This window comes from Ananas comosus, linkage group 23 (assembly GCF_001540865.1).
Source record: "Ananas comosus cultivar F153 linkage group 23, ASM154086v1, whole genome shotgun sequence".
NCBI lineage: Eukaryota > Viridiplantae > Streptophyta > Magnoliopsida > Poales > Bromeliaceae > Ananas > Ananas comosus.
Window position 1 is genome coordinate 5,478,624 of NC_033643.1, and position 25,057 is coordinate 5,503,680.

Here is a 25,057-nt window from a genome sequence, read left to right on the forward strand (position 1 = left end):
AGAATACCAAAAAGAAAAAAAATGTAACTTTAGCAATTACAATTGTATAAAATCAAATAAATTAAGTATAATTATAACTGCAGTATTTATAACTATATTTATTTTTAATTAAAATATTTTTGTAATTATATCCAACCAAAAAACCAAACAGCCCATATCAGTATATATGCGCCAAATTTCGTGATATGTGCAGCTGTTACACCGAATACAGAATACCGAAAATCCTCGTTTCCTCCACCTCCTTTTTGTCTCGTTGTGTTTTTATTAATTTTTCGCCTTTTTCAGTCCCCCTTCGATTGTATCTCTCTATCGTCTTCTTCATTTCCTTCCCTTTCCCCCGCACCCCACTTTTCTCTCTCTCTCTCTCTCTCTTTCTCTCTCTGTTTATCTCCTCTCGCACGAAAGGAAACCTTTTCCCTTCCCCCCTTGTTTTTGATTTGATTTTGATTTTTGATTTCATGGAAAAGAAGAATAATAATATTTATAATTATAATTAAAAGAAAAAGGAAAAGATGGTTTCGCCATGGCTTACCTCGCTCGCATGCTCTCCTCCTCCTTCGACCCCTCCCCTCCAATGGCTCCGCTTCCTCTTCCTCTCCCCCTGCCCCCAACGCTTCCTTTTGAGCGCCGCCGACGCGCTCTTCCTCCTAACCCTAATCGCCCTCTCCATCCCCAGGCTCCTCTCCCGCTTCCGCCGCGGCCGAACCCTAGCCCCCGCCCCCGGGTGGCGCGTCGCCGAGCCGCTCTTCCTCGGGCTCCAGTTCCTCGCCCACGCCGCCGCCGCCGCGCTCGTCGCCCACGCGAAGCGCTTCGGCGCGGCGACGCACCCCGCCGCGCTCCGCCTCTTCTGGATCGCCTCCTTCGCCCTCGCCGCCCTCTCCGCCGCCTCCGCCGCGCTCCGCCTCGCCGGCGGCGACCCGATCCCCTTCGACGACCCCGCCGCCCTCGTCTCCCTCGCCCTCGCCCTCCCCCTCCTCTTCCTCGCGGCGACCGGATCCACGGGGGTTCAAACACCACCACCGCCCGGCCCCGGCCCCGAACCGGACCGGCCCGACCCCGAGTCCAAACCGGCCCCGAACACCACGCCCTACGCCGCCGCGTCGCTCCCGTCGCGCGCCACGTGGAGCTGGATGAACCCTCTGATCTCCAAGGGCTACCGCGCGCCGCTCAAGCTCGACGACGTCCCCGCGCTCGCCCCGGACCACCGCGCCGAGCGCATGTACGAGCTCTTCCGGTCGAACTGGCCCGAGCCGGCGGTCCGGTCCGCGCACCCGGTCCGGTCCACCCTGTTCCGGTGCTTCTGGCCGCACTTCCTCCTCAACGCGTCGCTCGCCGTGGTTCGCCTGCTCGTGATGTACGTCGGCCCCTCCCTGATCCAGCGATTCGTGGACTTCACGGAGGGGCCGCGGACGTCGATGGCGGAGGGCTACTACCTGGTGGCCGTATTGCTCGCCGCGAAGACGGTGGAGGTGATGTGCTCGCACCAATACAATTTCCACTGCCAGAAGCTGGGGATGCTGATCCGGTCGACGCTGATCACCGCGCTGTACAACAAGGGCCTGCGCCTCTCCTGCTCGGCCCGCCAGGCGCACGGCGTCGGCATGATCGTCAACTACATGGCCGTCGACGCGCAGCAGCTCTCCGACATGATGCTCCAGATACACTACCTCTGGCTCATGCCACTGCAGGCATGCATACATACACACACACACACACACACACACACTGACACACACAAAATTTGCAAATTCTTCACAATTTTTATTTTTTTTATAAAATATTCTAGACAGTAATAAAAGAAAATTACATTATACATCATTTACTCTCTGATGATTATTAATGATTAATAACTAACTATAATAATAACATTTTTAATTTTTTTTGTTGTTGTTTTGAATTGAAAGACAAAACACTTTTTTTATCCACCACTGTTTTGCATGTCGTATATATCTTTGCCGCTGTACATGTTGGTTTTTATGCTTTATTATGCTTTTGTAGCTTGTACTCGAGCTGCAGCTGCGGCTTTTTGTCGATTTCTGAATCTTCCGCTTCAATGCATTTTTTGAATTTTTCTTTGAATTTTGAATTTGTTTCTTTAATTTAACATTTGTGTCTAATTAAACGGCGATCGAACTTTGTGTTAATAAACAAAAAAAAAAAAAAAAAATGTGCCAGGTCGGAGTTGCCCTTGCGCTCCTGTACACGTACCTGGGGCCCCCGGTGACGTCGGCGACCGTCGGCATCTTCGGGATCATGGCGTTCGTCCTCTTCGGCAGCCGGCGCAACAACCGGTTCCAGTTCCAGCTGATGGGGATGCGCGACAAGCGGATGAAGGCCATGAACGAGATGCTCAACTACGTGCGCGTCATCAAGCTGCAGGCGTGGGAGGAGCACTTCGACCGCCGCGTCCGCAGCATCCGCGACGGCGAGTACGGCTGGCTCGCCCGCTTCATGTACTCCATCTCCGGGAACATCATCGCCCTCTGGAGCGCCCCCGTCGTCGTCGCCGCGCTCGTCTTCGGCACCTGCGTCGCCGCCGGGGTCACGCTCGACGCGGGCCTCGTCTTCACCGCCACCTCGTTCTTTAAGGTCCTCCAGGAGCCCATGCGCAACTTCCCGCAGGCCCTCATCCAGGCCTCGCAGGCCAGTGCCTTGCCTGTACCACCGATCTTTCAGTCATATCATATCATATTGCATATTTGTCTGTCCGTCCGTCCTCTCTTAAAAAAAAAAAAAATTACGGACGGACTGACAGTTTCTTTTTAAAAGATATAGTAGTAATCTTATTAAAGTACCACCTCAGAGTAAAATTCAATGACAACAAAATGGGATGTGCGCCTGCAGGCGATGATCTCGCTGGAGAGGATCGACGCGTACCTCACGAGCGGGGAGCTCGACGAGGCGGCGGTGGAGAGGGTCGAAGGATGCGGAGACGACGGCATTGCGGTGGAGGTGCGTGGCGGGGCTTTCGTGTGGGACGACGAGGGGACGGCGGAGAAGGACAAGGAGAATGACGCAGCCACCGAAGCGGCAGCAGCGGCGGCGGCGGCAGGGGGATTGAAGGGGATCGACATCGAGATTCGAGCCGGGGCGCTCGCGTCGGTGGTGGGGACCGTCGGATCGGGGAAGAGCTCCCTGCTCTCCTGCATCCTCGGCGAGATGCGCAAGATCGCGGGAAAGGTACGGGCCCCGCCACTCTTTTAATTCTTACGCGTTTAGTTCCGCGGACCCGGTACACGCTCCACCTCGTGCACCGCTCTTTATTAGCGCTTTATCTTCGTTCGGCCACTTTAATCCAACGGTTTCGATTGAAGCATGTGTATACAGCTCGTACGGAGCGGTGCACGGGGTATAATGGGCGGTGCATTTTTTTTTTAATTTTCCGTCATTTATTAGCTATTATCAGTCATTTTAAATTAATATAAAATTTAAATTATAAAATTTTAAAAAATTTAGAGAGCAAATTTTAAATACTAATATCTGATTTATCTTTCTAGACATTCTAGGCGAAGGGGTACCGACTTTTATTTATTTAATAATTTTTTTAAAGAAAAGTAGGTACAGTGCGGGGTGGGTAGGGATTACGTGGGGAATTTGATAACGTTGCACTGGGACACGGTACTCGGCACGTGCGAATGGTTACTAGGGTTAGGGTGTTGTAACGTGTGCATGTAGACGATTCGACACGCCAGTTCGTTACGTGGAGTGAGACTCGGGTTTTTTTTTTTTTTTAATTAAATTAGTATCAATGAATTTGTCACTAATAATCCGTTTCTACTATCTACAATTGTCACCACAAATACATTAATCTAATCGTGTTTTAACATCTTCTTCCCGTCAACTATAAATTATTTTGACAATATCAACTCTTTTATAAATATATATATATCTATATCTATGCCCAGCTATATTTTTTGATGTACAGTTATCTATATGCCACTCAAAATTTTAAAATATTTTATATATTCTTAATTTTTTATTTCACATATACTGCTTGAATATTTTTTCGTCATTACAATATAATTTTGCTGTTAGTATCCGTTAAATTATTCCGAATTAAACTCGAGTTAAATTTTAATAGAATTAACAAAAATGAAATATCCCTTTTGCCTCTAATTTAAAGGTAAATAAGAGAATTTGATGACAGCATAACGGTATATTTGAAAGCGCCAAAAATTAAAAATCTCTATCTCTAATTTAAGAAAAAATAATAAAAATTGCTCACAGTAGAAGATTGTATTTGAAAGGTCAAATAGTAATTTAACATAATCTAATTTTAGTGGTATATTTAAAAGAATTTAAAATATTAAAAAGGTATTTTTTTATATTAGTCTTTTAAGTCGGACAAATAAAAAGTCTAAAATTTTTATCGTTTGAATCGGGGATAAGAAAAAAGTGGCTATTTCAGAAATAGGTATGAATTGAGGTATAAGCGGGGATTAGATCAATTTTACGTTTAGATAAAAATTGGATTATTTCTGAGAATAAAGAAAAATAGCGTTTGGTTAGGTAAGATAGAATAAAAATTTAAGTGGCTAATTATAAATAAAAAATATTGATATCATCCTTTTCTTTATATTAAAATTTAAATTTTTATATTTTATATTTATATTTTAGAATTTAAAATATAAACTTTTAAATTTTAAAATTTTAAAATCTCAAATTTACAATTTTAAAAATTAAAATTTTAAATTTTAAACTTTAAATTTAATATGAAATTTTAATTTAAAAATACAATATATTAAATTCTAAATAAAAAAATTTTAAAATATCAAATTTTAAAATTTTTAAATTAAACAATTTAAAATTTAAATTTTTAATTTTGTAATTTTAAAAATTATAAATTTTTATTTTTTAACTTACGAAATTTAAATTTTAAAATAAATTAAAAACTCTCTCTCTCTTCACAGTATCCCAGCTTGTTCCAGGGTGGGAACACAGTTCCCACCCCTTAATGGATTATTCTAGAATAGCCCGTTAAGGTGGGAATTAGTGTTCCCACCAAATTTTTTTTTGTGTTTGGAGGATAATGATAGAATAAACTCTTTATTCCACCCTTATCCCCCCAACCAAACATAGCCTAGGGTATATAAATAACGGCTCATGTTTGTTTTTAAAGTATCAAAAAACTCTATACAAATTTTTTTTCTCTATGAATAATTTGTTAAAGTAAACCTGCCGTGTATACATCCTGTGAGTAACTATTAACTAGTATAGATTTATATGTTAAAAGATGATTAAAATTATTATTTAATTTGATAAAATTATTAATAATAATATTTAGAAATTTCAAATAAAAAAATAAAAAATGAGGTGCCCATGTAAAACTGCCTTTTTGGTGAGGGGTCTCAGTACATTATTATCTCTACTTATTACGGAATGGTGCGTGCCGGACAGTATCGATACGTGTCGATTACAAAATATATATATATATATATATATATATATATATATATATATATATATATATATATATGTGTCGATACATAATGATATGAAAAATTTATGTTTTTTAGCAATAATTTTTTCTAGTTACTTATTATAAATTTTTATCAAATTTTTTTAAATTTTTTTGAAAGAATTTATTTACTAATTTAAAATAAAAAGAATTTTGAACTGTGCTATTGGCACGAGATTGTATCTTGTCGATATCTTATTGTCACGATACGGTATCGATACGTGCCGATAACAAAAAATATTTATGTGCCGACACAAAATGGTATGAAAAATTTATTTTTTTAGCAATAAATTTTTCTAGCTACTTATTATAAATTTTTATCAATTTTTTTGAATTTTATTGAGAAAATTTACTTACTATTTAAAGTAAAAAGAATTTTGAAGTGTGCAATTGACACGGGACTATATATTTTGTCGATATTTTATTGGCACGATACGGTACGGTAGATACGTTCTGTGTGGATGGATACACAAATCTTTGCTATTAATAGTGTCCTCGTTGGATAGAGACGTGTTCTGGCGTTAGCGGTGGCACTTTTGGAGCCACGGGGAATTTTTGGGTGGGCATTTACGGGTAAGCGTAGGAGAGTGAGGCATGGTTCTGGGAACGTGATGGGTGAGCGAATTTGTTTGACTTTGCAGTTCGCGGACTTTGACTCGACATAGACGCTGACAGTGCCGCCGTGCAGTGCAAGATGCACGTGACGCAAGCGCTGACGCAATAAATAAATTGATATTTTATTAAATTAAATTAAATTAAATTAAATTATGTGTAGGACCACTCGTGTCGGGTCAAACTCAGCTGTCATCACGTCATCAATAATAAGTCAATCATATTTCTTCTTTCCAAATAAAAGTGTAATAAAAATATTTTTTGATAATTATGATGGAATATATATATCTCTAAAAAGAAATATTTGATTGGTTTGTTACGCCACATCACCAATATATTCGTTGCATTCTAGAATTTTTCCTCGAAGTAGACCCCACAGGAAAAAAAAAAGAAAAAAAAAACCAGCTTAACTTCTCAGGAAAAGGAAAATGGGAAGTAAAAGGTGTAGATATTTTTTCAAAATTATTAGTTATTAATATTAAAATATTTAGTTTTATTTTTTTAAAAGTGATTAAAGTTACTAAATTGGATAAATTTTGCTGATAAATTTTATTAACAAAATTTAAATTTCACATGAGAAAAAATTACTTAATTTCCAAAATCAAAAATCAAGGGGTCCTCAGTTAAAATAAACCTAAAATAAATTAAAACCATAAATTGAACGTTTTAGTCCCTAAAAATTTACATATATTTAAATATTCTCTTTTTATTTTTGAAAAAATTATAACAGATTTTATAAACTATAATTCATTTCCCCGAAATGTGCAAATTAGTGAATTATTTTATGCAGTGTTGTAGGTTAAAAAAAATTTATTTTGCTACCTTACTATTTTCATTGTCATTATGTGGGATACCAAAATGCTATAATTTATAGAAACAATTGCTGAAAAATTTCAGACTTGTAATATTAAAAATACTCTTTTAACATTCCAAATTCTTTCAAATTTATACCTAGAATCAGATTCTGTGAACAACTCGTTATTTTTGTGAAATTACTATTTTGTTCTCTCAAATATATTTTTTTACCGCCACCAACTTTTCTATTTGTCCTTAAATAGGGGTAAAAAAAAATATTTTGACCTTTTGCCCTTCCAAATATACCCTTTTATCGTCACCATTTTTTTTTTGTCCTTAGGTGGGACAAAAAGAGATATTTTGACTTCTTTTTAACTTGGTAAAAATTTATTGGCTTTAATCCGAAATGACTTAACGGGTACTAACAATGGGGTTATGTTTGATATAACCCCATTGTTATTAGCCCTTGGATCTACTCCTTTTTAACTTCTTTTTAACTTCTTTTTAGCTTTAGTGCTTCTAGTTTTCTAGCCCTTAGATCTACTCCTTGATTACTAATAGCCCTTGGATTAAACACTATTCCACCTACCACCGTCTACCACCACCTACTACCATCATCATAACCCTACATCTCTCCATTCAAGGGCTAAAAACTCAAAAGCACCACCCTCTATATATATATATATATATATATATATATATATATATATATATATATATATATATATATATATATATATATATATACTTGGCTGAATACTATTAATAGCACAAATGACTTGGTGCTATTAAGTTTCTACCCTTGGATTAAAAGATGTGTGGTTAGAATAATATGGACCCCTAGGGTTGAGTGGGTGGTTGGTTGAATAGTATAATCGAACTGATGAAATGATAAAAGATGTAAATCTAACGGTAGAAACTTGTAGCACAAAATACTTTGTGCTATCAATAGTATCCCAGCCGGACTCTCTCTCTCTCTCTCTTTCTATATATATATATATATATATATATATGAGGGGTATATTTCAAACCAAAAAAAAAGTAGGAGTATATACAATATTTCAGAAGTTTTGAGGGGTATATAAGGGGTATATAAGTTATTATCCCTAATCTATAAACCCATAATATAATAATAATATTTAGAGGTTTTTTTTACATTTCGCCCCCTCAGAATTTATTTTTTTTGTAAATAATCCCGCAAAGTTTATATTTGTAAGATTAGCTCTATTCCCGCCACGCAAGCATCACGTGAGCGTGCTAGGTTGGACCACCGTTAAGTTCGACGCGGTGAATGGTTCACCATGTTTATTATATTCTACAGGTGTGTAAATGTGGTGTATAAGTATGTTGTACGTTGAACACGGTGAACCATTCACCGTGTCCAAATACGATGACGGTGAATGGTTTACCGTGTTCAACTTAATAATGGTTCACTGAGCACGCGAGCGCTGCGTGGTGGGGATAGGACCAATTTTATAAATATAAATTTTGTAGAGCTATTTGCGAAAAAAAAATATTTCTAAGGAGGCTAAATGCAAAAAAAAAAAGAGCCCTAATATTTATTATTCCTAAAATATAGCCTTTGCTACTATACCTATATGTGACGCCCTGGGTGACGCAATGCATGCATGGTTTGATCATATGGTTGATCTGGAAACGTGGTCCGCATGGAAATTCTATGCGGGGTATCGTGGGGACCTTCCCTTCTCTGTGCTTTATTTGTCTCTATTCTCTTTTATAACTTATATCTATTTTGCGTAAAAGAAGCTGTTATTGTGTGGTCAGTTTCATACGCCCGGGAGATTAAGGGAGTGTTTGGCCTAACTTTTAAAAAGCGTTTTTAGGTTGAAAAGTGATTTTCAGCTCAATAGAGCGTTTGACAACTCACTTTTAAAATCTGATTCTGCTTTTTAGAATCAAAAACAGAAAAAAAACTGCTTCTCGAAATCTGATTCTGATTTTGAATTTAGCCTTCAAATTTTTATTTTTATTTTAATTTCAATATTTAAATTTAAATTTCATTTAAATTTTAATTTTCAGATTCATTTATGAAATTTTAAATTTTAACTTTTAAATTTTAAATTTTGAAAAATAGATTTCAAACTTTAAATTTTAAATTTTAATTTTAAATTTCAAATCTCAAATTTAAATTTTCAATTTTCAAATTTGAAATTTGAAATTTGAAATTTAAAATTTAAAATTTGAAATTTGAAATTTAAAATTTAAAATTTCTTTTAGATTTCAAGCTTTAAATTTTAATTTTTAATTTTTAATTTCATATTTTAAATTTCATATTTCAAATTTTAAATTTGAAATTTTGAAACGACCCAGCCCACTAGCAACAATAACTCGTTGGGCCCAACCATCGGCCCAAAATGCTTAAGCCCAGTTATTATTACTAGTGTCTAAGTCTTTTATAAACCCAATGACATCCGTCAGTCCAATCACACACATACAACCCCATTCCTATCCGATGTGGGACTACCATTCCTATCCGATGACATCCGTCAGTCCAATCACACACATACAGCCCAAGATCACCAGGCGATGTGAGACTTATCTCGCTAGCCTATCATTCAGACCCTGGCTTAGCCGAGACTCGCCACACATACAGCCCAAGATCACCAGGCGATGTGAGACTTATCTCGCTAGCCCATCATTCAGACGCTAGCTCAGCCGAGACTCGCCACACATGTCCAGCTGGTGAACCGACTCTAATACTATATGAAACGACCCAGCCCACTAGCAACAATAACTCGTTGGGGCCAACCATCGGCCCAAAATGCTTAAGCCAAGTTACTATTATTAGTGTCTAAGTCTCTTATAAAACCAATGACAACCCCATTCCTATCCGATGTGGGACTATTGGAGTGTCACAAATTTTTTTTAGATTTTAAAATTTAAAATTTTTAAATTTTAAATTATAATTTTTAATCTACAAATTATAAATTTCAAATTTTTAAAATTTAAAATTTAAATTTTTAAAATTTAATATTTAAATATTCAAATTTTAAATTTCATAATTATTTTAAATTTTAAATTTTAATTTTAAAATTTTAATTNAAATTTTAAAATTTTAAATTATTTTTAAAATTAAAATATCAAATTTTAAATTTTGTACAATTTTGAAATTTAAAAGTTTTAATTTTAATTCAAATTTAAATTTAGATTTTAAATTATTTTAAAATAAAATTTAATAAAAATATTAATTTATGCCAACATCAAGAAAAATTTGCCAAACAGTTTTTGAAAATCACTTCAGAAAAATCACTTTTATTTAAACTCCACCAAACGCTCTACAGCTTTTAATCAAAATCACTTCTCCAAACCAAAATCACTTTTTCAGAAAATCACTTTTTCAGAAGCTAGGCCAAACAGGCCCTAAATGCACAATAGGAAGAATGAATGAGACTCTAAGGTGATGTCAGAGATAGGGATTGATTTTCTTTGATACTATTTTGCTGAATACAGAGTTAGAGACATATAAATCTAGTTAATGATTGAAAGTAGGGGTGACAATTCTCAACAGAACACGTATAATTCAACAAGGCCCGACACAAAGTTACCAGTTTCGTGTTTAGCTTAAATAAGTTTGGTGAACATGCATATATTATGGGTTGATCCACTAACTTGTTTGACCCGTTAACACGTTTTTTTTGTTTTTTAAGTAAAAGTTTATATAATCATGTTATTATATATATTAGTTGTATATAATTTAAAGTCTCAATAGTTTTTAAGCTTTACTTTTAGACTTAGATCCATTTATTAAAGGGGTCAGGGTTTGAGCTGACCTATATATCCTGTATATCTTGCTACGACCGTCTACAACACATTAACATGAATTGTTACTCCTTGAAAGGCTGCCCCCCAAAAAGAAAGAAAGAGTTTTGTTATACCCACGCACAATTACGTGCGCGTAAAATCATAGCCTTCGTGCAGTTCAAGGAGCTGTTGTAAGATTCACGCTTATAAGGATGAAGGGTACGGGTTGCACATCATTCTAGCTGACAAGGAACTTTCCAATTTTTCGTTTACGTATGATTCAGGAGGTATAGCATTTACAAGGAAAAAAAATCAAGAGTAATGCCATGCTTAGTTGACAAATTCTGCCATAGTTTGCTGTCACGCAGAGATGAAGGCTTCAATTGGATACTCGCTGCAACTCATGAGCATGGTGGTATAATTTGTGGTTATAATGATAATTATGATAACCTAAAATCACTAATAAAAATTTGTCATATAAACCATTTTTTTTTCGAGAGAGAAAGATAGCGAGCTACCTGCTTCATTCATTAAGAGGGATGAACTAAGCTTACAGGATGGATGCAGCCAAGGCATCGGAGGAAAAGACAAGAAGGACGGTTCACAAGCTGTTATGCGTGGTACACTTGTCATATAAACTATTGTAGAACTTTTTAAGTGGGCAAAGCATTTTTCCCAAGAATCACGGGGCAAAAGTACAGCTATACCTACTGACACTTTAAGAGACTTGTACAATAACACTGATGTGGAAGGTTTTAATTGGTAGTGTGTGAGATAGATAGGGTATATGTTTCGAAACCTTTTTTCCCCCTGATGTCCATATAATCTAGGTAAATCAACTTAAAGAGTATTAGTCCCGTATTAAATACAAATTAGAATCACGGCCTATATATAATGTGGGGTTTTTCCATCCATCATCTATCATCTATCATCTTAATTAAACTCCGGAGCCCGGATGCATTTTGTTCTGTGTGATAATTCTTAATTAGACTATGATATATCCTTGGTGGTGTATTTATATATATATGGTGATGACAGTTGTCAGAACCCAAAAAAAAAAAAAACAAAAAACAAAACATTGAAAGGATAAGTTGGGCAAATAAAGGTAGTAATGACATGGTGATTAGTGATTTAGGACAATGTCAGGAGACATTATTGTGTAGGCCAGGTTTTCCAACCTGTAGGATATCTATCCAATCAAAACTTGACACATTGTTCATAAATTGAAAGGCTATCTTTAAATTTTACTATTGTTTTCTCCAATTAGAGTCAAATGGATGTTGCATTGGGAATAGCCTAGTTATTAAACTCTGTGAATATGGTGGACAGTTGAACAAGGTTTAGCAGGGAGATGCATTTTAGATGGGTTTGTTAAATTGGCAATTGTTTATGTTGATACTTTTTTGAGAGGAAGATACCAAGCTACCTGTTTCATTCATCTGGTAAGTGAACTTGGCTAGAACAGTAAGGCAACAAGGCCTCAGGGAAGCAAAAACAGATGCTAATGTAGCAAGTTTGGCGGCGTTTAGCGATGTAGGTTGGGAGTTTTACGGAGATGAATACCAATCGAGGCTCTTTGTTTACTTAGATACTAGAACTAAACCAGAGTTAGCATAAGAAAAACATCCATGCAGGGAAATTCTCTCGATATATACTTCGAATAGCAGGATAGTTGTTGAAAATTTAATATGAAGATTAAAAAGGCATGTAGAAGTTATGGATATCTTCATAGATTTTGAATTTCTAGTAGTTCATTTAAATTTTCTCTTTCTTTGGCTTTCTTTTCTTGTAGTAAGAAAAAACTTGTGTAATTCCATACCTTGATTTTACCGTATATTATCAAAAATAATACTGTACTGCTATTTGATTTCTACTTCTCTTTTCTGCGGAGCACAATGGAGCTGACCAGGGCAAATAATGGCATGAAATCTATTACTTTTTATGTTTTTCTCCAATTCCCTTGTCTGTTGAGTAGGAGCTGTCAATCTGAGACAATGTGATCTGGGCCATGTTAGGTACCGTCATGTTTAAGTCCACTTATTGTGTTTAACGGCTTATTTGGATGATCATCCAGAGAGCTGTAGACTTATTATTTGTCATAATCAAATCAGTTTATCATTGTAATCCGCTCGACATACTTAAAACTAAATCGAATCTCATATATATGATTTTTTTTAAAGAAAAAAATTTCTCACGTATTTTTAGGTTTGTAGGAGATACAAGGTTGGTCCTTGAGTGCTTAGCTGTAATTCTTTTTTCTTTTTTTTTTACTTTTAGTTAGTTTTGTAGTTTTTTTTTTTCGATACAAATTTAATCTCGTATTTGGTGAACCATTTGAATAGATAGGCTCTTTTAAGTAAGAGCTGTTCTAGTAGATAGTGATGCATGGAATTGCCAATTTAATTAATCCTAATCCAACTGAATCTTTTTGATATTCCTTCCTCACTAGCTTATCATGATTTAGACTTTTTTGTCATAATGCTCTTAGGAGTTTTTTTGTTTTTTTTTTTTTATTGTCCTTTCCTTGTGAGCTTGTCTTTTTCGTTAATAACTCAAATGTATGATTCTTTTTTGTTTGTGTTTTGCATTATTGGTGAGTTTTTGTATGTTTTCTCAAGCTATTTTGGTACTTTTCCCATGATTTTTTAAAGCAAATCCAGCAGCAGTTCTTTTCGGAATTTCTCTAATTTTTTTAAAAAAATTATGGTGTGACAGGTTAGGATTTGCGGGAGCACAGCCTACGTGGCGCAAACAGCATGGATCCAAAATGGAACCATCCAAGACAACATCTTGTTCGGGAAGCCGATGAACCAAGAAAGGTACAAGGAAGTCATCCGTGTTTGTTGCTTGGAGAAGGACTTGGAGATGATGGAGTTTGGAGATCAGACAGAGATAGGGGAGAGAGGGATCAACCTTAGTGGCGGCCAGAAGCAGCGTATACAGCTCGCAAGGGCTGTCTATCAGGACTGTGACATTTACCTTCTTGATGATGTCTTTAGTGCCGTCGACGCTCACACGGGTTCAGAGATCTTTAAGGTAAATATACTCTCCCGTATGAAAATCGTTTAGGGTGTATTTGGTTGCTTGTAAAAGCACCCCGGAAAATTTTTTTTCCGTTGAAAAGTGAGATTCGGATGTTTGGTTGTTAGTAAAAAAATTTTACCGGAAAATCTTTTTTACGGATTGCGAGAAAAATAGGGGTTTTCGTTTTCCACTCAATTCGAGCAGAAAACAAAAAAGCGTGGCATTGGGCATGCCGCACGGGGAAGAAAAGCGCGCGGTCCATGAGGTCGAGCAGACATTGTGGACCGCACAAGAGAGGTCCAGGTCGAGCGGACCTTGTGGACCGCGCAAGAGAGGTCCATGGACCTCTCTCTCTCTCCACCTCTTTTATATATATATATATTATTTTTAATATAAATATACAATTATATATAATATTTTATTTGTAAATATTATTTATTAAATATGTAGTAATTTATTTTATAGTATTAAATATATGTACTATTATATATTATATTATATACTTATTGTATAATATATTTTAAATATATTTTATTTATAAATATTAAACTATAATATTAATATATATAATATATTAATTATTATATATTAAAAATATATAATATATAAAATAAAAAAATATATATAATAGTTTTTTATTTATATATATTTTTTTCTTTTCCTTTCAACCAAACAACCGTAACAGAAAACTATTTTTTTTTCCTACAAACCAAACGCTAAAGAGCGTAAAATTTATTTTCCTCCGAAAACTTTTTTTCCATCGAAAATTTTTTTTCCGCAGTTTTACGAGGAACCAAACAGCCCTTTACTGAAATGATCTGGTGAAAAAAGTATTTGCATCCCTTGCAGGGAGAAGGGGGCAGTTTTTGCAAATAATTTTTATGCTAGTTACTTTTTTAACACTATTTTTTTAGGCAAATTGCTATTTTAACAGAGTCGATTTTAAGTTATAACAGTATAATCGCCAAGAGGTTCTTCAGTATTTCATCAAAATGGAAAATTCAATGAACACTTGTTTACTGTAGAGTGTAGATAATTAAGTTCTACTACTCGATGCTTTTGCATGAAGGGGTTGAATTCAAAGCTTGTTTCTTTGCTGAATGTATTTTTCCCTTAATTGTTGTCCTTCATGATGTGCGCTTTTTGGTATGAAAAATTCTCGTAAGTTGGGAAATTTGGCCTTTAGATGATTAGATCTGTAATTCCTGCTGCCAATCATTCCTCTTTGCACTCTTTAACCATTTTACAGCTGAGGAACTTCTTTATTCTGACTGTATTATTTAGAATTCCCACAACAATGGTTATTAAGTATTACACTATTTTACTCTAATTTCCTGTATGCCTTCGATTACCATCATTAACTTTGTCAGAGATCAAACTGATTTGAAGACTCAAGCGTGAATATCTGATTTAATAGAGATGAAACTCGCTAACTAGTACGAAATAAAACAGCGATGTCATCTTTTTAGTGTTCAGATCGCAAATCAATCTTTATTTCTTTTTTCTCTCTGTTTTGCAGGAATGCATAAAGGGTGCACTCAGAGAGAAGACTGTTATCCTTGTAACACATCAAGTCGACTTCCTGCACAATGTTGATGCTATATTTGTAAGTGCCATTTTTCTAATCTTGTAGACTTTAAGGGTTGATCGCATACAGGTCCTCACAAACATAGTGAATTACAAATATATCTCTGTAAAGTTCAACTTTCATAAGTTATCCCTACAAAAGTCCTAATGTTTTCAGATATGTCCCTCTAGTTTGTTACCGTTAGAGAATCGTTAGAAAACTGTTTATATTTCCAATCTTGCCAGCACAAATATGTCCCTCCAAAAGTTATAACAGTATAATATAAGAGGGGTAAAAATGTCAAAAATTAACCCGGGTAAAGTATTTAACCTATGGTTAACTAAACTTTTCTAACTAATTCTAACAGCGGGGACATATCTGAAAACATTAGAACTTTTGCAAGGATAACTTATGAAAGTTGAACTTTATAGGGATATATCTGTAATTCACTATGTTTGCGGGAACCTGTATGCAATTGACCCTAACTTTAAATAATTTATTATCTAGGGATAGAGCTACAGTAGGACCATGGGAACCATACTAACCGGACTTTGCTAAAAATTTAAGAAACCCTTATGTATGCACCTCAGTGGGTTTTTCGCTAAATAACTTATTATTAAGGCCTTTCAGAAATATGAATCTCTACTCCCATTTTTTCTCCTTTTGTGTTCCAGTCTATACGAGAGTAGCCGAGGCAATTTCAATGTTATATTTTGTAACTTTTAGCATATTCTGTGATGTGCTGAAATTGTGTGCTGCATGTTTTTAATCCTCTGACACATACTTACAGTCAAGCATTACCTTTTTGTTTTCTATTTTTATTTTCGAAAATTTTATCATATATTCCTAAAAGAAGAACGTATTTATATATATGTACACGTTGCAAATGTTAATTTATCCTTTATATTCCTCCAAACTTCAAACACTTGCACATATATATACCTGTGGTTTGATCGTTGTCATTTCGCTATAAATATTTTACCTTTTCCTAATCGAATGATCATTTTGTTCTTGCTAGTATCTCCCTCTAAAATATTTGGAGAATAATTGTTTTTTCTCTAAACATTTTTTTCTCTATCTCCTGCACTGACTCATCTCAACCATATTCATTAAACATTTCTTTCTATTTTCTCAAATTCAATTTACAATATTCTACAGAGATATATTTAGCAACATATAATAGTCATTGAGATATAAAATATTATGTTTTTAACCGTCAATTGGCAATAGTGTATATTTACAAATTTTTGTTGTTTAGAGGGATATGAATTAATTGCAGTTTGCCAATTATTTGAAAATTTTTCTATGTTGTTATTTGTTTCTCATTAACATATTTGGTATCATATATTTTATTATGATATATTTTGGTCACCCCCATTTGAATCCTGGCTTAGTCCCTAGATTAAACCGAGTTTGGCTTAATCACAAAATGTCCAGTGGGTGTTTGGCTTAGCTTCCGAAAAGTGATTTTGGGGCCAAAAGTGATGTTCGGCTCAATAGAGCGTTTGGCAATCTTGTTTTCAAATTTTGATTCTAATTTTTAGAATCATTTTTCTGATTTTTGAGGCCAAATCAGAAACACCTGCTTCTTAAAAACTCGACTCAAACTTCAAATTTTGATTTTATGTTCAAATTTTAATTTTAAAATCAAATTTTAATTTTAAATTTTAAATTTATATTTGAATTCTTAAATTTCAAATTTTAACTTTTAAATTTCAAATTTTAAATTTTAAAATTTATATATAACTTTCAATTTGAAATTTTATTTAAAATACAAATTTTATTTTAATAAAATTTAGTAAAAAAATTATTATATTCCGACATCAAAAAAAAAAAAAAAATTTGTCCAACAACTTTACAAAATTACTTCAAAAATTTTATCTAAACTCAGAAATAAAAACGCTCTATAGTTTTTAACCAAAATCAATTCTTCAAATCAAAATCAATTCTGCAGAAATCACTTTTCCAAAATTTAGGCCAAACAGGCTATTATCTCGTCCTTTTTATTAGTTCTTTTATTCTCGTTAATTTGCACTACTTTGAGAATTGTTAATGTGGTAAATTTGGAGTATAAATAACCGGATATATTGTTCTTCATTTACGCTCCATTCTTGTCTTTCGAATGCTGAATTTCATTAGAGCTAGGCCTGTAAAAGAATTCCAAGTGATCTCAAACATTTTCTTCCGTTCTTTAGTTATCTTCAAAATGTAGCAAACATATGCTGTTTAGAACAAAACTGATTGTTTAATTTTACGCAGGTAATGAGAGATGGGATGATTGTACAGTCAGGGAAGTATAACGAGTTACTACAAGCCGGTTCGGACTTTGCTTCTCTTGTCGCAGCTCACGATAGTTCAATGGAGCTTGTAGAGCACACGGGTGCAGTAGGACATGACGCCACCCCAGAACATACAGAATCAAAGCGTCCCACCACGAATAACATGAAATCTAGCGGCGAGACCTCTTCACCAATCTCACCAAAGAAAGAGAAAGCCAGTTCCAAGCTCATTAAGGAGGAGGAGAGAGAGTCTGGGCATGTAAGCTGGCGCATATACAAGATGTATATCACCGAGGCGTGGGGTTGGTGGGGAGTCATCGTGGTGTTCGTTATGTCCTTAGTGTGGCAGTGTTCACTAATGGCGAGTGACTATTGGTTGGCTTTTGAAACATCGGAGGATAATGCAGCTTCTTTTCGTCCGTCCTTGTTTATCGAGGTTTATGCTGGTATAGCAGTGATTTCTGTTATCCTTGTCGCACTGAGGGCTTTTCTTGTAGCATATTTGGGGCTTGAAACTGCTCAGATATTCTTCAAGCAATTCTTGAACAGTATACTGCATGCTCCGATGTCATTTTTTGATACTACTCCATCTGGAAGAATCCTCAGTCGGGTAATTCTCGTTTTCATGTGGCCTTTTGTTATGCGTTATTTACAAATTTTATCTAGTCCTTAACAGTTCGACCTGAGTTTGATTATATCCGGGGGCTCTCGATTTTCAACTGAGTTCTGTGCAACAATTAACTGATAAAGTTCCTGCTTAGTATACTGTCTAAATGAAAGCCATTCTCTGGGGAGAACCTCACCGAAATGCGTCACCATGATGCCATTGCGTCATCTTGAAATTTGGGGATTAAATTGTTATAATTGAAGCTTTAAGGGCACAATTCAAATAAGGGCCAAACTTCAGGGAGTAACTTTTGTATTAACCCTTTGATCATTCTTTAAAAGTTGCTTTAACTATGCCCTGGAATTAATGCTGAATTTTCTATTCAGAAACTTGACATAGGAATTAAAATTCATATACTGCAAATTGATGCTAATAATAATAACATATTTTCAGTTCTACTGCCTTAGTATTGTTAATTAGATGTGCAATCTAGTGTTATATGCATCTCTAACTTTTTCATTATGCTCTTTCTTTCAGGCATCATCGGACCAAACAAACGTTGATCTTTTCCTTCCCTTCTTTGTGGGATTGACTGTCGCTATGTATATTACTCTGTTAAGTGTCATCATAGTCACATGTCAGGTCGCCTGGCCATCAGTGATAGCGATAATTCCACTAGTGGTCTTGAACATCTGGTACAGGGTATGCTTGATTCGCCAAAAACCATAATGGATGATTCTGGTTTTATGTAGGAAGTTTATTTTCTTTTGTTTTTAACAAGTTTGTTTCATATCAATACATTTCTGAAAATACTTTGACATTTATCTCTCAAAAAAAAATACTTTGACATTTGTCAGTATTTCGAGAAATTGATAGGCATAGGAGTGTGGATAATAGGCCTTTTCTACCCAAAAAATTCTCCTTAATATGAATTCGCGGTAATGCTTCCTTTTTTATTATTATTCGGGCCAAACTATTGCTCCACTTCAAAACTGTGATGGACTATCCATATTTTGAAGGGAAAACTTCAAATACCACCCATGTGGTTTCGCACTTTATCACTTTAGTACCATGTGGTTTAAAAGGTATCACTTTCATACCCTGTGGTTTTATTTTTCTCTTTTTGTTATCCCCTCCACTAATTTTTTTCATTAATTAGTAACAAAGTTAAAACTAAAGGGTATTAAAGTGAATATTCGATAAACTATAGGTGGGTATCTAATGTTTTTTGTATATGATATAACGAAAAGTTAACGGTGGGGCTGACGAAGAAAGAAAAATGAAACCACAGGACACTAAACTGATACACTTTAAACCACAGGGTGCTAAAGTGAGAAAGTGCGAAACCATAGGGATGGTATTTGAAGTTTACCCTATTTCGAACTACAACCTCATGCCTTTTAAACTATGGATCAATCATTTAGACCTATGCATAAAAAGTATCTTGGATCCTGCAAAAATTTAAAAAATGGTTTTTTTGGGGTGCGAAAAGGCCCAGATAAAAGATCTTGAAGGAACAGAATTTTCCGTATAAGATACTAACTGAAAACTTTCTTTCTTGTAGGGTTATTATCTTTCGACATCTCGAGAGCTGACGCGTCTTGAATCAATCACGAAAGCACCTGTTATTCATCACTTCTCAGAGACCATTCTCGGCGTTACGACCATTAGGTGCTTCAGAAAGGAAGAAAGCTTTTTTAAGGAAAATTTAGAGAGAGTGAATTCGAGCTTACGAATGGACTTTCACAATAACGGTGCTAACGAGTGGCTGGGGTTCCGGTTAGAGCTGATTGGAAGCTTTGTCCTCTGCATTAGTGCTTTGCTCATGGTCACTTTGCCAACCAGTATTGTGAAACCAGGTACATGGTTGAGTTACAAATAATATTTTACTTCCGAATTTCTATAGAAACTATGTCATGCTGCTTTAGATCAACAATATTTGTTCCATTATGAATACATTTTGGGCAAACCTAGTAGAAATTTTTGGTCGGTAATTTCAACAAAATCCAAGAATTAATGGCTGTATTGTTCATTTAAAATGCAAATAAATTAGACCTTTTAATAATTTCTTTGAACTAATGAGTGCATTTTGTATCTAATTGTCAAAATTAACGCCTTACAATTTGGATTCTTTAATGATAATTTCTTTCAAGTTTTGGGGGTGCCATATTGACTGTTGCACTTTTTGATGCAGAATTTGTTGGTTTGTCTCTTTCTTATGGTCTCTCTCTCAACGCTGTCGTGTTTTGGGCGATTTGGGTCAGCTGCTTTATTGAGAATAGGATGGTCTCAGTGGAGAGGATAAAGCAGTTCACCAACATTCCCTTTGAGGCACCGTGGAGAATCAAAGATTGCCTCCCCTCGCCAAATTGGCCCACCAAAGGAGATATTGATATCAAGGATCTAAAGGTAATTGATTCATGCCAATATTCTTGTATATGCAAAACTTCTTTTGTAACTTATAAATTTTGTTAGGATAATCGAGAATCCACTCTAATATACTAGTGATGCTAATGAAGAACCTAAACGAAGCAGTTCGTCTTGGTCACATTTGGCACTGTTTTACAAACTTTGCGCGGTTGAATGTGCTGTCAGATCAAGGAGACTTATGCTGTGGGATATACATCCCTCAAAAATGCAATTCCTTACAACAATACCCTTAAAGTTGGGAAGTAGTTTCTTTCATCGCAGGAGTTGATTTTGTATCAGGAAGTAATTTTTTTGATTTGTGAGTTGTAAGTGCAATAAGAAATTCAGACTTTTCAGGGATCTATCTACCTGTGTAGTAAAAGGAAAATATATTATGTACATAAATAGTTTTAATCCGTGTCACTTTAGTTAACATAGGTCTTAAACTATGTTAATTTGTGTCTTGGGCTCTTAGCTTGCTTTGACTACTAACTTTGAACTATCATTACTATGTCTATACATGCAGGTTCGATATAGGCCCAATACTCCTCTGGTTCTTAATGGCATTACAATAAGCATTCACGGAGGAGAGAAGATAGGAGTTGTGGGTCGTACAGGCAGCGGAAAGTCGACATTAATACAAGCTTTGTTCAGATTAGTGGAACCTTGTGGGGGCAATATCATTATTGACGGAGTAGACATTTGCACATTAGGCCTTCATGATCTGAGGTCTCGCTTCGGTATAATTCCTCAGGAACCTGTTCTCTTTGAAGGAACTATAAGGAGCAATATTGATCCGATTGGACAATATTCAGACGATGAGATATGGCAGGTACATCTTTTTTCTTATCTCTCTCTCTCTCTCTCTCTCTCTCTCTCTCAGAGTTTTTGCAGAAATGTTGTTTGAGTAGAGCTATTCTTAAAAAGGGTCGTAGCTAACTGATTAAAATCACCCAACCACTTACTGCTGCAGAAAAAGCAAAAGCTTCCACTTGGAGCTTCTGCTTTTGGGGCCAAGTAACTTATTTGAACTTCCTGCTCCAGCTAAAATTCTAGATTTTCTTTTTCCCAAATCTGGCTACTGCTTTATGGAGTAGAGGAACTCTTCTAGGAGGCACAGCAAACAGGAATTCAGTTGGACAAATGGCTTGAGACTATTGAAACCTAGACTAGTTTTAATTTATTAGTGGAACTAATCAGCATAGTAATCCGCTTTCATTCGATAGAGATTAGTGTTGCCAATCATATTTGTAGATGTAAAATGCTTAGAAACCTCTTCTTTTTTCTATACTCTAGATGACCTAATGATTATATTTTTGGATATTACGCCTTAGGAAATATGGAAACTTCTTAGTATCTTGATTTTGAATTTGTATGCCCTAAACAGCTCAAGTTCATCTTCCTTTTTTTTTTTTTTTCTCTCGTCCCCATACTGTATACTTAGAGAGTCCTTTAAAGCACATAATATTCTGGATTCTTTAGATCTACATAGTGTACTTACAGCTACTCTTCAGGAAATTGATGTTTATCTTTCAATTTGGCCTCTTTGCAGGCACTGGAACGCTGTCAGCTTAAAGATGCAGTAGCTTCTAAACCTGAAAAGCTTGATGCATTGGGTATTCTATTCTTTCGCTTGTTTTCCGCTAAATATTAGATATATTTTTCATAATGAACTAAATATTCTTCACTTGTCTTATAGTCTTCTTTTTGATGCTGAAGTTTTCGTCTCCTTTTGTGAATTTTATCCTACGATTCAGAAACAATAATAAGAATAGGATATACAGTTTATGTCTTATCAATTCTCGAACTTTGCTCTCTTCTAGTTATATTTGATTATTTTCCACAACTTTTACCGATAATCATGAAATCGCATCCACTTTGCAAATTTCATATTGTTGATTTGAAAATTCTCTTCAAGTATCTGAATACCTTGATGATTAAATCATGTTAGCAAGGGAAAACTCAACTGAACCAGCTTTTGCTTCGAATAACACAATTTAGGTCAATCGCCTTTATTCATAACAGACTTGCCAAAACATCTTTATGCATATTAAAGGCTAGACGTTCATAATGGTAGAAACGAATCATAAAAACCTACTGACGTTTTTCTTCTTCATGTTTTACTTAAAATTGACAAAGTTATACGCATCAAATTATTTTTTTCAAGTTAACGTCTTTCTAATAACTTGCATATTTTGTGTTCTTTTGTACTGCGAATTTTCAGTTGTTGATAATGGAGAGAACTGGAGTGTGGGGCAGCGACAACTCATCTGTTTGGGCCGGGTGATCTTGAAGCGTAGTCGGATACTGTTTATGGACGAGGCGACTGCCTCAGTGGATTCGCAAACCGATGCTGTGATTCAAAAAATCATCAGAGAAGATTTCTCGGCTTGCACGATCATTAGCATTGCTCACAGAATACCCACAGTTATGGATTGCGACCGAGTTTTGGTTATTGATGCAGGTAATTTTGTCTATTTCACTTTTCTAACGATAAAGTGCAGGGAATCCCCTTACAAACTTCACAATTCTCACATCACCTCCTGGGGAAGTAATGAAATGTTGGAAGTATATATGGAGGGGTCATATATAAACTAAAAACATCAGATATGTAGGGGAAATGAAAAATGGATCTAAATATCTCCTGTTTTTTGGGTCCGTCTGTGAAATGAGATTGGATTTAGCAAAAATACAGAAAGTCACTTTCTGGTTTGTGTTGTATTCTTAGGTATCTAATTCTTCGAATTTTCCTTACCAGGGCTAGCAAAGGAATTCGACAAACCATCGAATCTGATCGAGCGCCCGTCTCTCTTCGGCGCGCTGGTTCAAGAGTATGCCAACCGATCTTCTGACTTATAGAGTAATTTCCTGATGCCGAAATTTTTGCCTCTCCAAACTTCACGAATCCGACCCGGTTGCCTCGGCATGAGATTCTCAAGACTACTAAGCTCCATTTATAAGCAGAATACGATGTACTCGAGCCGTATGTGGTTGTGGAGCAAATCGCAATAAGTGTTTCGGAGACATCGACACAATAAGGCAGGACAGATAAATTATAATCGACGAACACACTTTCCATGAAGTAATTATCCTCTTAAATATTTGTATTGTTAGCGACAATATCACGTTGAAGAATTACGATGAAAGTATCAATGCATAGAAGGTTTAGTTGCTTGTAAGCTCATGTATTGAGTGGAAAATTCTGCATAGAAGATTTAGTTGCTTGTAAGCTCATGTATTGTGGAAAATTCACTGCAAAATATACTTCTTTGATACTAGTGGATCTCCCAAAATCCAGCAGAATATCAAGAAAAATCTTGATCTACTGTGATCTTCTCCTTTTTTTACTTTTTTTTTTTTTCTTTTTTTTTTGTGAGCTATCTGAATAGATTGGATTTGCATTCTGAGACATGTTTTTTGTTGAATAAGTTGGATGTGCGTGTTTGATGTGATGATCAAATCTTATTGCAGATCACTGGTCAGAGCAAATCAAAACATCACAGCTAAAACAATTCGCCGTCTTGGCATTGCGCACCGAGTTAGATTTAAAGAATGTGTTTTCCTTGAATGATAAACTCATTGGTCACATTCGTTAGATCGATCGTCGCACGATGAAATTACACAACAAATTTGTTGGCAATTGCATTTCTGAGATGTATCTATTTTGTCTCTCGGAGGAGTACCGAAGCATTGGATTGCTTTAGGCAGTATATTTGTTGCATTATGGAGGTGAAAAATATTGATGGTAATTTCACAACCCATATTCTATAAGTATTCAATGAAAAACTAAACACAAGAACAATAATCACGAGAATACCCGAGACTCAAGTTCGAATCCTAGTTGATTCATATTTCTAGCTAAGTTTATTTCTAAATAAAATAAACGAAGCAGGTGGCGTGCTACCTATCTCTCAAAAAAAATAATCACAAGAATACGAGAATTAACAAAATAAAGTAAAACACAAGGCTATGAACGGTTGATGTAGGATGACAGTGGTCGACCGTTCATAGCCTATGAACGGTCGTTGATGTAGGATGACATTGGTCGACCGTTTGTATCACGACCCAAACCAGCTCCTCGATCTATTCAAGTCATGACTCATGACCACTGCACCTCCATAAGATTCAAATCACAAATTTAATTTGAATCCGATGAAAACACAAGGCTCTCTCTCAACAACAACAAAAAGAGAGAAAACCACCTAGGCAACAGTAAATCCTCGCTATCTAAGCTAGCGATTCCCTTGCCGCGATCCCGTGCCTCCGCCGATGCAGAGAGCTCTGAAAGAAAAACCATAAAACAGGGGGCGTAAGAACTATTAAATAATAGTTCCTAGTGAGCAATTACTGACTTCAGTGAAAGCACCACTAGGCCCAAAAGAGCTAAACAGGTAAGTAACAATAAAAGCAATAGAATCGATATGTAAGTAAACATGTAAACTTACTACAACATGATATCTCCACTTAGCATGAATTTGCATAAGTAATAAAAGACTATTCTAACATGAATGTACCAAAGTATCACTAGCATGAGGTCCACAAGC

At 35.7% G+C, this 25,057-nt stretch overlaps 1 protein-coding gene across 1 annotated transcript; it reads left to right on the top strand.

Moving 5' to 3' along the window:
• LOC109727951 (ABC transporter C family member 14-like) lies at positions 228 to 23,839 on the top strand. The gene is made up of 13 exons (XM_020258186.1): positions 228 to 1,688; positions 2,176 to 2,643; positions 2,845 to 3,180; positions 13,343 to 13,663; positions 15,171 to 15,257; positions 17,478 to 18,107; positions 18,642 to 18,806; positions 19,669 to 19,963; positions 20,299 to 20,513; positions 21,040 to 21,345; positions 22,066 to 22,129; positions 22,738 to 22,977; positions 23,272 to 23,839. The coding sequence occupies exons 1-13, from the start codon at positions 513 to 515 to the stop codon at positions 23,370 to 23,372; spliced, it is 4,404 nt and encodes a 1,467-aa protein (XP_020113775.1). The 5' UTR covers positions 228 to 512; the 3' UTR covers positions 23,373 to 23,839.